The 12,577-nt window shown below is 36.2% G+C and overlaps 1 protein-coding gene across 1 annotated transcript in view; it reads right to left on the bottom strand.

Moving 5' to 3' along the window:
* Positions 1-12,577, bottom strand: part of SNTG2 (syntrophin gamma 2) — a 323,296-nt gene that overhangs the window by 31,676 nt on the left and 279,043 nt on the right. The window contains exons 13-14 of the mRNA XM_075410732.1: positions 7,084-7,155; positions 2,440-2,682 (exon numbers count right to left, since the gene is read on the bottom strand). Coding sequence (XP_075266847.1) covers positions 2,440-2,682; positions 7,084-7,155 — 315 coding nt within the window. The remainder of the gene's footprint in view (positions 1-2,439; positions 2,683-7,083; positions 7,156-12,577) is intronic.

Genomic DNA, 12,577 nt, shown 5'->3' with positions numbered 1-12,577 from the left:
TGTGAGGGGGATTTCTTCCTGTTTGTTGCATTCTTTCCGTCATTTAACACTGCTGCCATTTTCAGAACAAATGTATAAAAAAAATCACACAACTTGTGCAGTATAAAATTCAAAAGCACCTTTGAACGTACCATTGTACCCTAATGTTTCTTTTCATAAACTGTGTAAGGGCAGAATCTTCTCAGAAATACAATTCTTATAGAAACACCAAACATAAAGAACGTGTACAGGATAAGGTTAACAACAATTCTGTCAAAGACAAGATCCTAGTACGACCCTCAACAATAACAGAACCAAGCCGCATTTAAGTAAGAATGGCTGAAATGACAGTGCAATCCAACACCTGCCATGAATCTAGCCCAATCATTTATGAATAAAATCGAATTTAAAACTGCAGTTATGGTCCTTCTCCAAAAGAAAGAATTTCTATGGACAATCTAACCTACTGGTGACAACGTTCAATTTTCTGGATACTGAAACGTTACTTCTTTTTCTATGGTTTGAAATAATCTATATAATGTTACTTTGCACGTCATTCATGTTGCTTTTGATATCCTTCTGAAAAGACATTTGAAGCAGCATTTATGTTTCAAAAGAAGAATGAAAATAGTGGAGTCAAAAGTTTTTTCACTGCTGGAGAGTGACCACAGTGCTTTGCATCCTACTGACATAGTGGTTTACAACAAACCTGAATGTATGCAACTGAGTGAGAGAAAATTAAGATATGGGAACACACATATGGAGACTTAAGCACTGTAATCAGGATTTTAGCTGAATGCCTCTCCTGGAGGTTTCAGACAGGTTGAACCACAGTTGGAAGAAATATTAATGTCTTTTGTGTGATATCAGCCTAGATGATTGTTGGATTCCAATAACAAAAGACCATTGCACAAGCAAAGAATTGTGCCTTAATTTTAAGATGGTTAGGTTGTAAAAGAACAACAAGTTTTGAGATTTAACAATAAATACTTCAGAAAATGAATCGGTTACAGAACCAGCTAATCTTCACCCTTGTTATACTTAACTATATATTATCTGCTTTTTATATAGATAATAAATAGGAACACTGAATGGTTGGTCAAACAGTTGCACTCATGTGAGAAAATATTTTATGCATACTTGATACGAATTATTATTCCTTCTTGATGCCCAGCAATTTTTCAGGAACAATACATTGTTTTCTGAAGAACTGCATTCCTTCTCAGAAGTGCAGAAGCAACAACATCATCATTACAGAATTTTTTTTGTTACCTCAGTGGTCTGGAGAGACAATTGGAAGGGTTCTAAGCAAGCACCTGCAAACCTCACTAGAATCCCAGAGTTTCTGAAATTTAGAAGAGCCGATTCAACACCCCTGCTAGAACTCCTGCTCCTTTCAAGCTGTGCTAATGCAGTATTGTGATCCAGTGCTCTCACTATGGTAAACATCTTCAGAAGGTCCCTGCAAATCCGAACATACAGGATCACGCTTGCATTTGTGCTAAACCTTGTAAATATGTTTTTAACTGGAGAAGTCCTAAATCCTTAATCCATATATTCCCATACCACTGGTCCAGTTCATTTAGGAGTATGGATCTAGATATGCAGCAAATAACTTGTCTATATAACAGTACAGAGAAGCTTTAAGTTGCAATGTAAATCAAAAATCAATTTATCTTCACACCAAAAAACATCTCCTTTCAAAGAAAGTATCTGCTTTTGGATAAGCACAATCATTCTTTGGATTCAACTCACTGATTCTAACAGGACCTTAGTCACCACAATGCTAATAGACACTGATATTTAGACAACTATACCAGGAATCTTGATCTTAAATTTAAAACCACCTAACGGGAAGTGCATCCTCAGATCTGAGCAAATAATCGAATTGAGAGAATCCTACTAGCCAGTAGAAAGTGATAATATGCTGTTTAATTTTCAGAATTTAAGATAATCACAGACTTCCCTCTCATTTTTATGCTGTCTTCAAACTCTTCCAGTGTTAACAAGGATGATCCCAACTTACAATTAACAATGTAGGAGCAAAATATTTCTTCTTTGAAAACAGAAACATTATGTAAAATGTAACATATTTGCCTTATGTGCGTGGAAAATAAGCTTTCTGGAAGAAAATGTTCATGGTGGACTAAAGAATCTCCACAGAGATTGTTTTCCAGTGGTAAACTGTATTAATTTCCAGTTTGTTATAACGAAGGTCAACTTCCAATTTTAAAAGTGTCGTAACATGCTCACAGACTGTTATTACATAGACATTGACATACAAATATTGATGTGATGATGAAGAATTCAGAAGCCTTTGGTGTATTAAAGTGTACTCAGATACTTAGTCATGGAGAACATCAATCTGATGCAATTATTAAACATACAAATTATCTACAAACTTGTTATACTTATTTTACTGAGGAAATGGCTCCAGGATTTAAATTATTCATTACTTACCCCTGTCCTTTGAACTTCCAAGAAAATTGCTCTTTGAAATGATTTCTCCCACACTGCCAACTCGTTGCCCAGCTCTACATTGAAATAATGACTCTTGCCATGTCCAACCATAACACTGAAACAATATGGCCTCTGGTCTTCAAGATCAAAGTCCTGATGAATACCTAAATACAAGTTTGCTTGTAGCCAGCAATCATCAGCAAGCCAGAGCTGAAAGACATGTTTCAGTATGTGATTCTTCATCTAGCAAAAACAAACAGTTAAAGCAACATTGTCTTCTGTAAGTGGTGGGTACTCAGACATGTTATGTCATTATTTTAATAATTACCTTGAACAAATGTTCTGAGAATTAAGTAATAATTTCAAAGGCAATTTCTCTCCTTTCTTCATATTCATTTCATCCTGCATCATGTAATCTGACCTACTTCTGCAGTTCCAAAATACTGTCAAAGTTACCTAAGCAATACATACGTAATTTAAAAGGAGTTCATAGCAATATATTGTTTACAGTGAAAAGGAACAAAATCCCTGAATTGTCTGAATACAATTCAAGAGCTGTGTACCAGCTTTACAGGAGAACATAACTATTCTGTTCTAAATGGGTTCCAATACGCTAAACACCAAGGAATGCAGTAACTTATGAAGTACCCAAGGGCTAATTCTGGAAATGACAACGTGAGCTTTCATATGTCCCCTGACAGCTGCCAATGCTGCTCTGCAACTACAGCGGGAGTGAAGTGAGATCCTGCCATCACCTTCAAGATGAATTGAAGCTTCACATTAGTCTTTCATAATAAAAAAAATCCCTGTAACAGAATGTTTTGTAAATGAAATAAATTCTTACAGGAAACTTCCCTAATCTTTCATGATTTTGTTGATTAGCATACATATAGAGAAAAATAAAATAAGCTACTGCTTATAGATCTGAGTATTTTCACTTACTGAATTTCCAAGTTAGGCATTTTTTTTTAATTTCTATTTATCAGATAGGGCCCTTTCTTATCTCCATTCTTCTCTGATGGCATGTGGTAGAAAAGATTGAAAGAACAAAAAAAGTAATTTTCAAAGAGAATGTTATTTCTTATTTTCTAAAGTCATCTTCAAACAGAATTTTATTTCTCTAGGAGAAAGGAAGAATAGGAATAGGAAGAATTTTCTTTCTTTCTTTAACTCTAGGTTAGGTTTAAGAGACTTGACTCTAGTCAAGCAGATCTGAGATAAAAGCAGTCATGTTTGAGTGGACTTAGGTGGCTGTGCAAAGACCAGAATGCAGCTTTGCAGTGGTACCCAAGTCCTAGAATCTTGTAGTCAGGATAAGCTTTATAAAGATTTAGAAACTATTTTTCCAGAATCTCTAATAGTCCATCATAGCCTACTGAGGTTATAGTTAAAACTCCATGCACATGAAAACAAACAAATAACTAGAATTTGAGCATCCAAATGCAATGTAAGGTATTTCGATACATGTAAAATAAATGCTTAAATGCTCACGGTCTTGTGTCCATCCTGTTCTAGAGGCACAAACAACCGCCCTTGAAGGACAGAAGTGAAAATCCACTTCATAGAAATGAAAACCAGAGGAAACAAATGCTCTGCTAGCACACCCTCCTCTGTGTACTGCTCTCATAATCACAAACAGGATTCATATGCACGTTCGTGTATGCAAGTCTGTATTTATATGTATGTATGTAGGAAGTAGTCATGCCCCTGTACTTGGCACTGGTGAGGCTGCACCTGAAATACTGTGTTCAGTTTTGGGCCCCTTGGGCCTCTCACTACAAGAAGGACATTGAGGTGCTGGAGCATGTCCAGAGAAGGCCAAAGAGGCTGGTGAGAGGTCCGGAGAACAAGTTTTATGAGGAGTGGCTGAGGAAACTGGGGTTGTTTAGTCTGGAGAAGAGGAGGCTAAGGGAGGTGCTGGTCTCTTCTCCCAAGTAGCTAGTGATAGGATGAAAGGCAATGGCCTCAAGTTGTGCCAGGGGAGGTCTAGATTGGATATTCGGAAAAATTTCTTTACTGAAAGATTGGTCAGGCATTGGACCAGGATGCCCAGGGAAGTGGTGGAGTCACCATCCTTGGAGGTCTTAAAAAAAATGTGTAGATGTGGCACTTCAGGACATGGTTTAGCAGGTGTGGTGGTGTTGGGGGGACGTTTGGACTTGATGAACTTAGAGGTCTTTTCCAGCCTTCATGATTCTATGATTCTATGCACATCTAAAATACAGCAACATTTTGTTTTAAAATGCCATTTCCATATTAGATTCTTATTTCCCATGTCATAATAAACATAGATGAGAAGCTTACAATTAGGTAACAAGTGTACCTTGACTTAAAATCCATCTTTCATGAGAAGATGCAACAGCACTCTCCACCACAGCTTTGTACTAGTTCTAACCAGCTTCTGAAAATCCTTACACACAAACTCCATCTTTCTAATCTGCAATGTAGAAACTTTAATCTCTTAACAGTTTTTTCTATTTTTGGGATTTGCTTACTTCGCCTCATTGTTATTTATACCAAAGAATCACAGAAAAGAGGTTAAAGTGATGAACTTCAGCTTTTGCACTTTAGCTAATGTATTCATGAAAACTGGCAATTAAGCATTCATTTATTAAAATGTCAAGAACATTAAAGAGTTGAATCTTGGGTAGTTTATTTCCCACTTATTTATCTTCATGAAAATGTATCACCACAGAATTTGCTTTAAGGATAGACCGTCCTTGAAATTACCAGAATATTCAAGGAAGGACCGAGTTTCAAATCAGTAGTAACATTTCAAGGAAAAAAAAACAAAACCCAAACCATAGCAAAAACTTTTCAAAAGGCATAACGAGTATATATTTCATTGCTGCCTGACATTTACCAGGAAAAAGGACATTTTAAAAAAGCTTAAGGAGACAGAGCAAATAAGCTGGGACAGAGCCTCTGCTCTCTGCTGCTGTCTCAGTGATGGGCAGGACTTGAAGTTGCCCACGCGTACCCAGTTGGAGGCATGGTCACACTGAAATAATGCTATGCTCATGGGAATATGGCTGTGCTCCTGCAGCCTCTGCTCTGCAGCTGAGTTGAAGTCCTGGACTCCAGGATTGCTATTTTCCTGGCATGGCACTGCCCAAGACCGTTCCCTCTCCCCACTTTTCCCAGAGAAGGGAACCTTCCTCCCCTGCCCAGGGACACCAGCCTTACAACAGAGAAAAAACAGGCAGTGATGGGCTGCAAAACTAATAGCTGACATGAGCAGAAGCTCTTTTAGCAGCCACTTAATGGGACTGACACCTCTGTAAAATGCAGACGTTCATTCATGTTTGAGAGCTATTTGTTCTAGATTTCTGTCAAGTTCTGCATGCTCCTTGCTCTGTTGGTTGTAACCATCACGTTTTCAGTTTATCTTTTTTTTTTTTTTTAAATCACAGTCAACAAAACTGGTGTAGGAAACATGCCCATGTTGTTGAAAGTCAGCTTGGAACAAGTAGTTTGAGCAGTCAGGACATGGAAACTCCCTGTCACCCCATTCTTTGAAGAATTTGGTCATTTAGGGCAACAGAGAACTCACCTCTATGCTGAAAAGGGCAGAAAAGGGTAATGGAGTGTTAATGCCCAGTCCATGTTTTGGTGGGTTTTTTTTGTTTGTTTGTTTTGTTTTGTTTTGTTTTTTACACTTTTCCTTCTGTAAATTGTCTTGAATAACTGTGTTGCATCAGACAAAAACATCCATAAGTAGCACTCCCTTAAGCAACGAAAATCAAGCAGTTCTGCTTCAGTGCAATGTTAAGTCAGGATCTGTACAGGTAACGAAACAACAACCTTCCTTCTCCACAACCATGTACATGGTCACAGGAGGAACAGCAGAGAGAAGGAGAGCAGCTGCTGAGAACTAAAGGTGATTTGAAATTTTCCAGTGAAACAGCACTTTATCTGAAAAGACTGATCTTGTGGTTTTTCTTTTTCCTGATAATATGTTTGGTTTTATTCTTTTAGGAAAGTAGGCTCTCTTCTAGCCTTACCTCACCTGCAAATTAGTTTTTTATTAGCTGTTAGACAACTAAATTAATCCATCTGATGCAACATATAAGAAAATATCTTTTGTAAGTCAATTCTTTAAACAGACTGCTAAGGTTTTGCCCAAAATCCTTGCTTGGGACAAGCTAAACAGAAAACATGACAGTGTCTCTAGGTGGTGGAAAGAAAGAAGAAATCTGTGGTACACAAAAGAATGATATAATTTTATACTTCTAATTACTGAAATTACAAAAAGTATCTTTATGTAGACCAGGAATTACAACAAAAGCATTCTTCATCACATTCCCTTAAAAATATGAGCCAGTAAGAATAAGGCAACATCCAGCTTCACTACACTTAGCTGTGGGTCTTGCCTGTACTTCATATGACCAGCTCTAATACGGAAACATTTCTTCAACATGGAAACATTTGAGTAACTTGCTCACTTGGAGCTTAATTAATTTTCCATATTTTCTTACATTTGCATAGCTAATGCACTGGCCATTACAAATAACTTTTTTTAACAATAGGTGAACTATTTGAATGTTAGCTACTCCCAGTTAAGATTAACTTGAGCTTATCATTAACAGGAAGAGGCAAGCTTTCTTTACTAAATAATATCATTGTAATCGTTAAGAAACCTACCTTGTGAATTTTAAATAGAACCTCACAGAGGTTATAGATTTTTTCAGCTCGTACCCAGTCTAGCGTGCTTACCTATAATATCAAAAAAAATATTAACAACACATTCTTTACTCTAAAATCATGTACAGATGAAAAAAATTAAAGACTTCACCCATCATTATTCTATTGGATGCTCTAAATATAAGCACGTTACTACATTTAATATCCAGCATTTAGAAAAGATTGTCAAATAGCATTCAGTTTTTACAGAAACAGCATCTACAGGAGTCTCACTATAATTAAAAGGTATTAAATAATTGATGTTTTTTTCCCATTATTATTACAATATGATGGAAACCTCTTTGTAATCTCTGTGGTGAGTTACATAAGCATATGCTAACACAATACGCTAAAACAGAGAACCCAGAGTCTCAAACACAGAGTCATTCAACTTCAAGTCTCAATTGAAAAAAATCTTACTATCAACAGACCAAAATATGCTCCTAAATTCAGGTTTGAGTTTACATACACTAGGGCACCAATATCTTAATATTTATATTAAAAACTGAAAAGGACCATGTGACTGCAATATTTGAAATGAAGAACAATCTCAACTGTGTGCTTAATAACGAATATGGAAAGACATATTTTTCATTTTCTGTTGATTTCCTTACTTTATCCTGTTGACATGACAGGCTATTAAAATTTGACAGAATGATATTTGAAGTTTTTCCCTAAATTCTAGTTCGTGACATAATGTAATAATTTGTTTTATTTTAAAAACAGTACCTAGCCTATGTAGTTCAAGAAAAAAAAAAAACGAACCTCCAGGTAAGAAAAATACAAGCAGAACACACATTATTTTGATTAGATATTTCAGAGCAAAATCCTAGCACTTGGTGAATGCACAGGAATGGCTGCATAGATATATGAAGGATTTGACTAAATTGTAACTCTGAGGCTTTTGGCACATGGAAATAAATGTTTTGGTGACTCCAATAGCAACTTGGATGCTTTAAACTACTAGGGCAGATGCAAATTTTCCCTGTTCCTGCCCCCCTCACAAAAGGAAGAGAGCAGAAAAATTAAATTAAATTATTCAGGTAAAGCAAAATTTGGTTGTTAAACATCTGGCTTCTGTGGATGAAACTTAACTAGGGAAGAACTATGAAATTCAATAACAGATTCTTTTTCACTGTATTCACAGTAGCACATAGTTCACCTATAATAATCAATCTTGTTCCTGATGTTTTGCATGAAGATCAAAATGAGTTTTTAAAATTTATTTTTAAGTTGAATTTCCAGGTCTTCATAAATTCTAAACCCTTCAGCAATATGGTAGTATAACGGTGAAAATCCAAACCACTAAAACACTTCGGAGCAGACTGATGTGAATTCTACTGGTTATTAAATGTTATTTTACGGAGTGCTGTTGGAGGAGCAATGTGAACTTGGTGTTAGTTTCTTTCTGCTCATATGTGGTCTTATGTCTACTCCAATATTATTGAGTAGAGCTCACAGCTATGTGTTTCAAAGCAGTGTTTCAGAATTTACCTGAATTCTTTCTCCTTAGTGTGGACAGCATCCCACCTACATTCAGACATCAGAAGTATCTAATCTTAACAATCTAATCTAATCCTTAACAATCTAATCTTAATTTCAAAATATTGAGAAAGAAGAAAAAAAAAAGAAAGCAGCACTTTCTCCCGGTTTCTGTAACTTAAGGTTGTATCTTTAACTTCTAGATGACTAAATTTAGATGAGATAAATCACCTATTGTAAATGTGACTGAAGGCCACTAGAAGAGAAAGTTCTATCACCACATCTTTTCAGGATATAAAGGGAGTTACGTTCTAGGGTTCTCCATTTGACAGTTTTTGTATTTTAATACTCAAAAGACACAGGTCACTTGAATACACTGCAAGCAGCAGAATATGTAAAAACATGTTATATACTTTCTGGTTTATGTTAAGCAATTTCTCACCATAAATTAAAGCTTGAAACATTACTTACAGTGACCTTGAAAAGTACTTACTACTACTTTAAAGGAACTTCGTCAAATTTAAATCTTATGTTAGCTGTATTAGAAAATCAATCTCAAGCAATTGCAGACATCCTACTTGTCCTCCCATCACTCCACAAAATGTAGCAATTTGTAGAGGCAAACATTTCTAATTTTTAGATTTCTGTTACTCCTTTCCTTCTAGTAAGGTCCATTCAATATTTTCTTTGAGTTTTGTTTTATAATTATTCCTAAGAGTGAGCAATTAAACAAGTTTAGAAACAAGCAATACTTAGGAACTATAAAGCTGATTCATAAAGAAATATACATTTAAACATGCTCACAAAAAGCAACCATCACAGGTACTTAAACCCTTATTTACAGGGAAATCTTTTTTACTTTGATGGCTGTTTTGAAAATAAAATAATTAAATAATACAGGTTTTGGCCCATTACTGTTGATCCTGAAAAGGAATCTTCATGCTTCTTGCAAAATAAGGTTTACAGCCTAGAATGGTGGCTAGCTCATTATCTGGTCTTGAATTTCTTGAAGGCAAAGATTCTTTTCAAGCTCAGTTAAAAGCAGGAGAATCCTTCATTCCTATTACAGGCTAGACAAGACATAAAAGCATAAGCATCGACTTAATCTGTTGTTTGTGAAACTGGATTTAGTGACACAGGCTATAACCTAAAGCTGTTGAGACATGACTGAACTTTCATTTGCTCATATGATTTGTTTTGATTCCTGAAGATTAATTTAAACTGTTGGAGTTCTTTGCTGCTATTAATGATGCTACCATGGACAATGGTGACATTGCTGTGTCATTAAATTCACTCTGAATACTTCAGCCTTCTCCCCATTATCCTGTGCATCTCTTTCATCCTTTGATTCTCTGTAACCTCTTACGACTTTTTCAGCAGAGGTACCTAGTGATGATGGTAACTGTTGGAACCTATATAAGCCAAGATTTTCTCTTACTGTGTATGTCAGAGAAAGGCTACCATACTTAAAGAGTGAAACGATCTGAATATCACAGTGTGCAAGGTCATCAGAATACAAATGACGTGTTGAGAGGGATTTTAAGGAGGGGAAACAAACACACTACAAAGGGATACTATAATCCAAAAAGACAGCTGACATTATTTATAGTTTTCTCAGAACTATCATACTATATCTAAGTTAAAAATATTATTGTTATAGACTGCATTACTTTAAAAAAAAATCACAAATGATCATATACTTCTAGTCAATGAGAAAAGCTGGAAAGAATCAGAAAAGTTCACAAAAAGTGCAATATCCTTCATTTGCTTTAAAGGATGTTTCAGTTTATTGTAGGCTTATCCATCATCACACAATTAATAACTAGGTAATGATAGGTAACTCAGATATATGAGATACTGAAATATATTCCTTAGGCAATAAAAAAAAATTTCTCATTACTTCCTCTTTGTAATTGTTCCCTTAGGTATACTATAGATTACAAATTCTATTTTGGGTTTATTTTAGCATGACAAGATAATTATTTTTTAGTAAAAAGTATTTGACAAAATGTTTCAAAAAAGGTATATTCAGAATGGGTCACTTAATGAGACATACTTTAATTCATATGAATTTAGTTCTGATGAAATGTCAAAAATAGTGTTAAAATACATGAAAGTACCAATTAGCATTCACTGAGCTTCTATTTTATTACTTTTGTCTAATACATGAATTTACGAGCCATCCAGAGGGACCTTGACATCCATTATGGTTATCCAGGGGCACCTTGACAGGCCTGAGAGGTGGGCCTATGAAAATCTCATGAATTTCAACTAGGCCAAGTGCAAGGTCCTGCACATGGGTTGGGGCAATCCCAAGCACAAATACAGGCTGGGCAGAGAATGGATTGAGAGCAGCCCTGACGAGAAGGACTTGGGGGTGCTGGTTGACAAGAAGCTCAATATGACCTGGCACTGTGCACTCACAGCCCAGAAGGCTAACCTTATCCGGGGCTGCATCAAAAGCAGCATGGCCAGCAGGGTGAAGAAGAGGATTCTGCCCCTCTATTCTACTCTGGTGAGACTCCACCTGGAGTCCTGCATCCAGCTCTGGAGCCCTGCATCTAGCTCTGGAGCCCCTGGTGCAGGAAAGACATGGACATCTTGGAGTGGGTCCAGAGCTCGGCCACAAAAATGATCAGAGGGCTGGAACAGCTCTCCTGTGAGGAAAAGCTGAGAGAGTTGGGATTGTTCCACCTGGAGAAGAGAAGGCTTTGGGGAGACCTTATTGCAGCCTTCCAGTACCTGAAAGGGGCCTACAACCGAGCTGGAGAGGGACTTTTTACAAGGGCATGTAGTGACAGGACAAGCGGTAGTGGCTTCAAGCTGAAAGAGGGTAGATTTAGATTAGATATGAGGACAAAATTCTTTACTATGAGGGTGGTGAGGCACTGGAACAGGTTGCCCTGAGGAGTTGTGGCTGCCCCCTCCCTGGAAGTGTTTCAGGCCAGGCTGGACGGGGCTTCGAGCAACCTGGTCTAGTGGAAGCTGTCCCTGTCCATGGCAGGGGGGGTTGGGACTAGGTGATCTTTAAGGTCCCTTCCAACTCAAACCATTCTATGATTCTACAATCTATCATTCTATGATTAACAGTAGCCATATGCTATTATTATTATTGGAAGACCCTTAGCCAACTCAATGTGTTATGTGATGTATTGAATAACTGGGTTTGAATATATTTGGCTATAGTGACCCTTTCAGAAAGACTGTAAAGTAACACATTTGTAAACTCACATATAACACTGAGCTGATCAGAGATAATAAAAATGAATGAAGATAGAAAAATAGGAACCTGAAGTTACAATTTTAAGCCCACAATAAGAAACTGAAATGAGTATGTAGGGTTACAAAAGTGGTAAGTGCTGCACAAGTACTTTTTATTTCCGCATGAGTTTCTGTAAGCTCCTCGTCTTTTATAAACAAGCATTACAATGGATTTCTGAAAATACATAAATTACTAAAATCTAGTTTTAATTAGACCAAGCGATCTCAGCATCAGTTCAGGCTCATATTCCAAATTTACTTAGCTTTAAATGTGTGTATTAATAATTGTGGTTTTTTTCAAAGTTATAATTTAACACAAAGAGAAAACAATAAAGTTAAATTAATTTTGACACATACATGTAGTAAACAACAAACTACAAAACAGTTACTCCCTATAAGAGAATTCTGAAAGCATAAAATAGGCATAAAAGACTTTCATGCCTATTGAGAGATCAGGACTAAAGCATTGATTAGACATGAGAAATAAATATAGGGTGCATGTAAAAGAGAATCACACTTCAAAACTCACTAAAGTCAAAGGGAACATAATATACTCTTTGAATTTCTATGAACACTGAATCTGTTTTTAGAAATCATGAGTGCTCCCCAAAATATTAAAAAAAAAAAGTAAATACATTTAAAGAGTAAAACTTAAGAAAAAAAAGTTCAAATTGGCTATAATACTTATTACTGGAATAAAGAGAATGCTGCA

The sequence above is a fragment of the Opisthocomus hoazin genome, chromosome 2 (assembly GCF_030867145.1).
Source record: "Opisthocomus hoazin isolate bOpiHoa1 chromosome 2, bOpiHoa1.hap1, whole genome shotgun sequence".
Taxonomy (NCBI): Eukaryota; Metazoa; Chordata; class Aves; order Opisthocomiformes; family Opisthocomidae; genus Opisthocomus; species Opisthocomus hoazin.
This window is presented reverse-complemented; position numbering and strand designations above follow the sequence as displayed.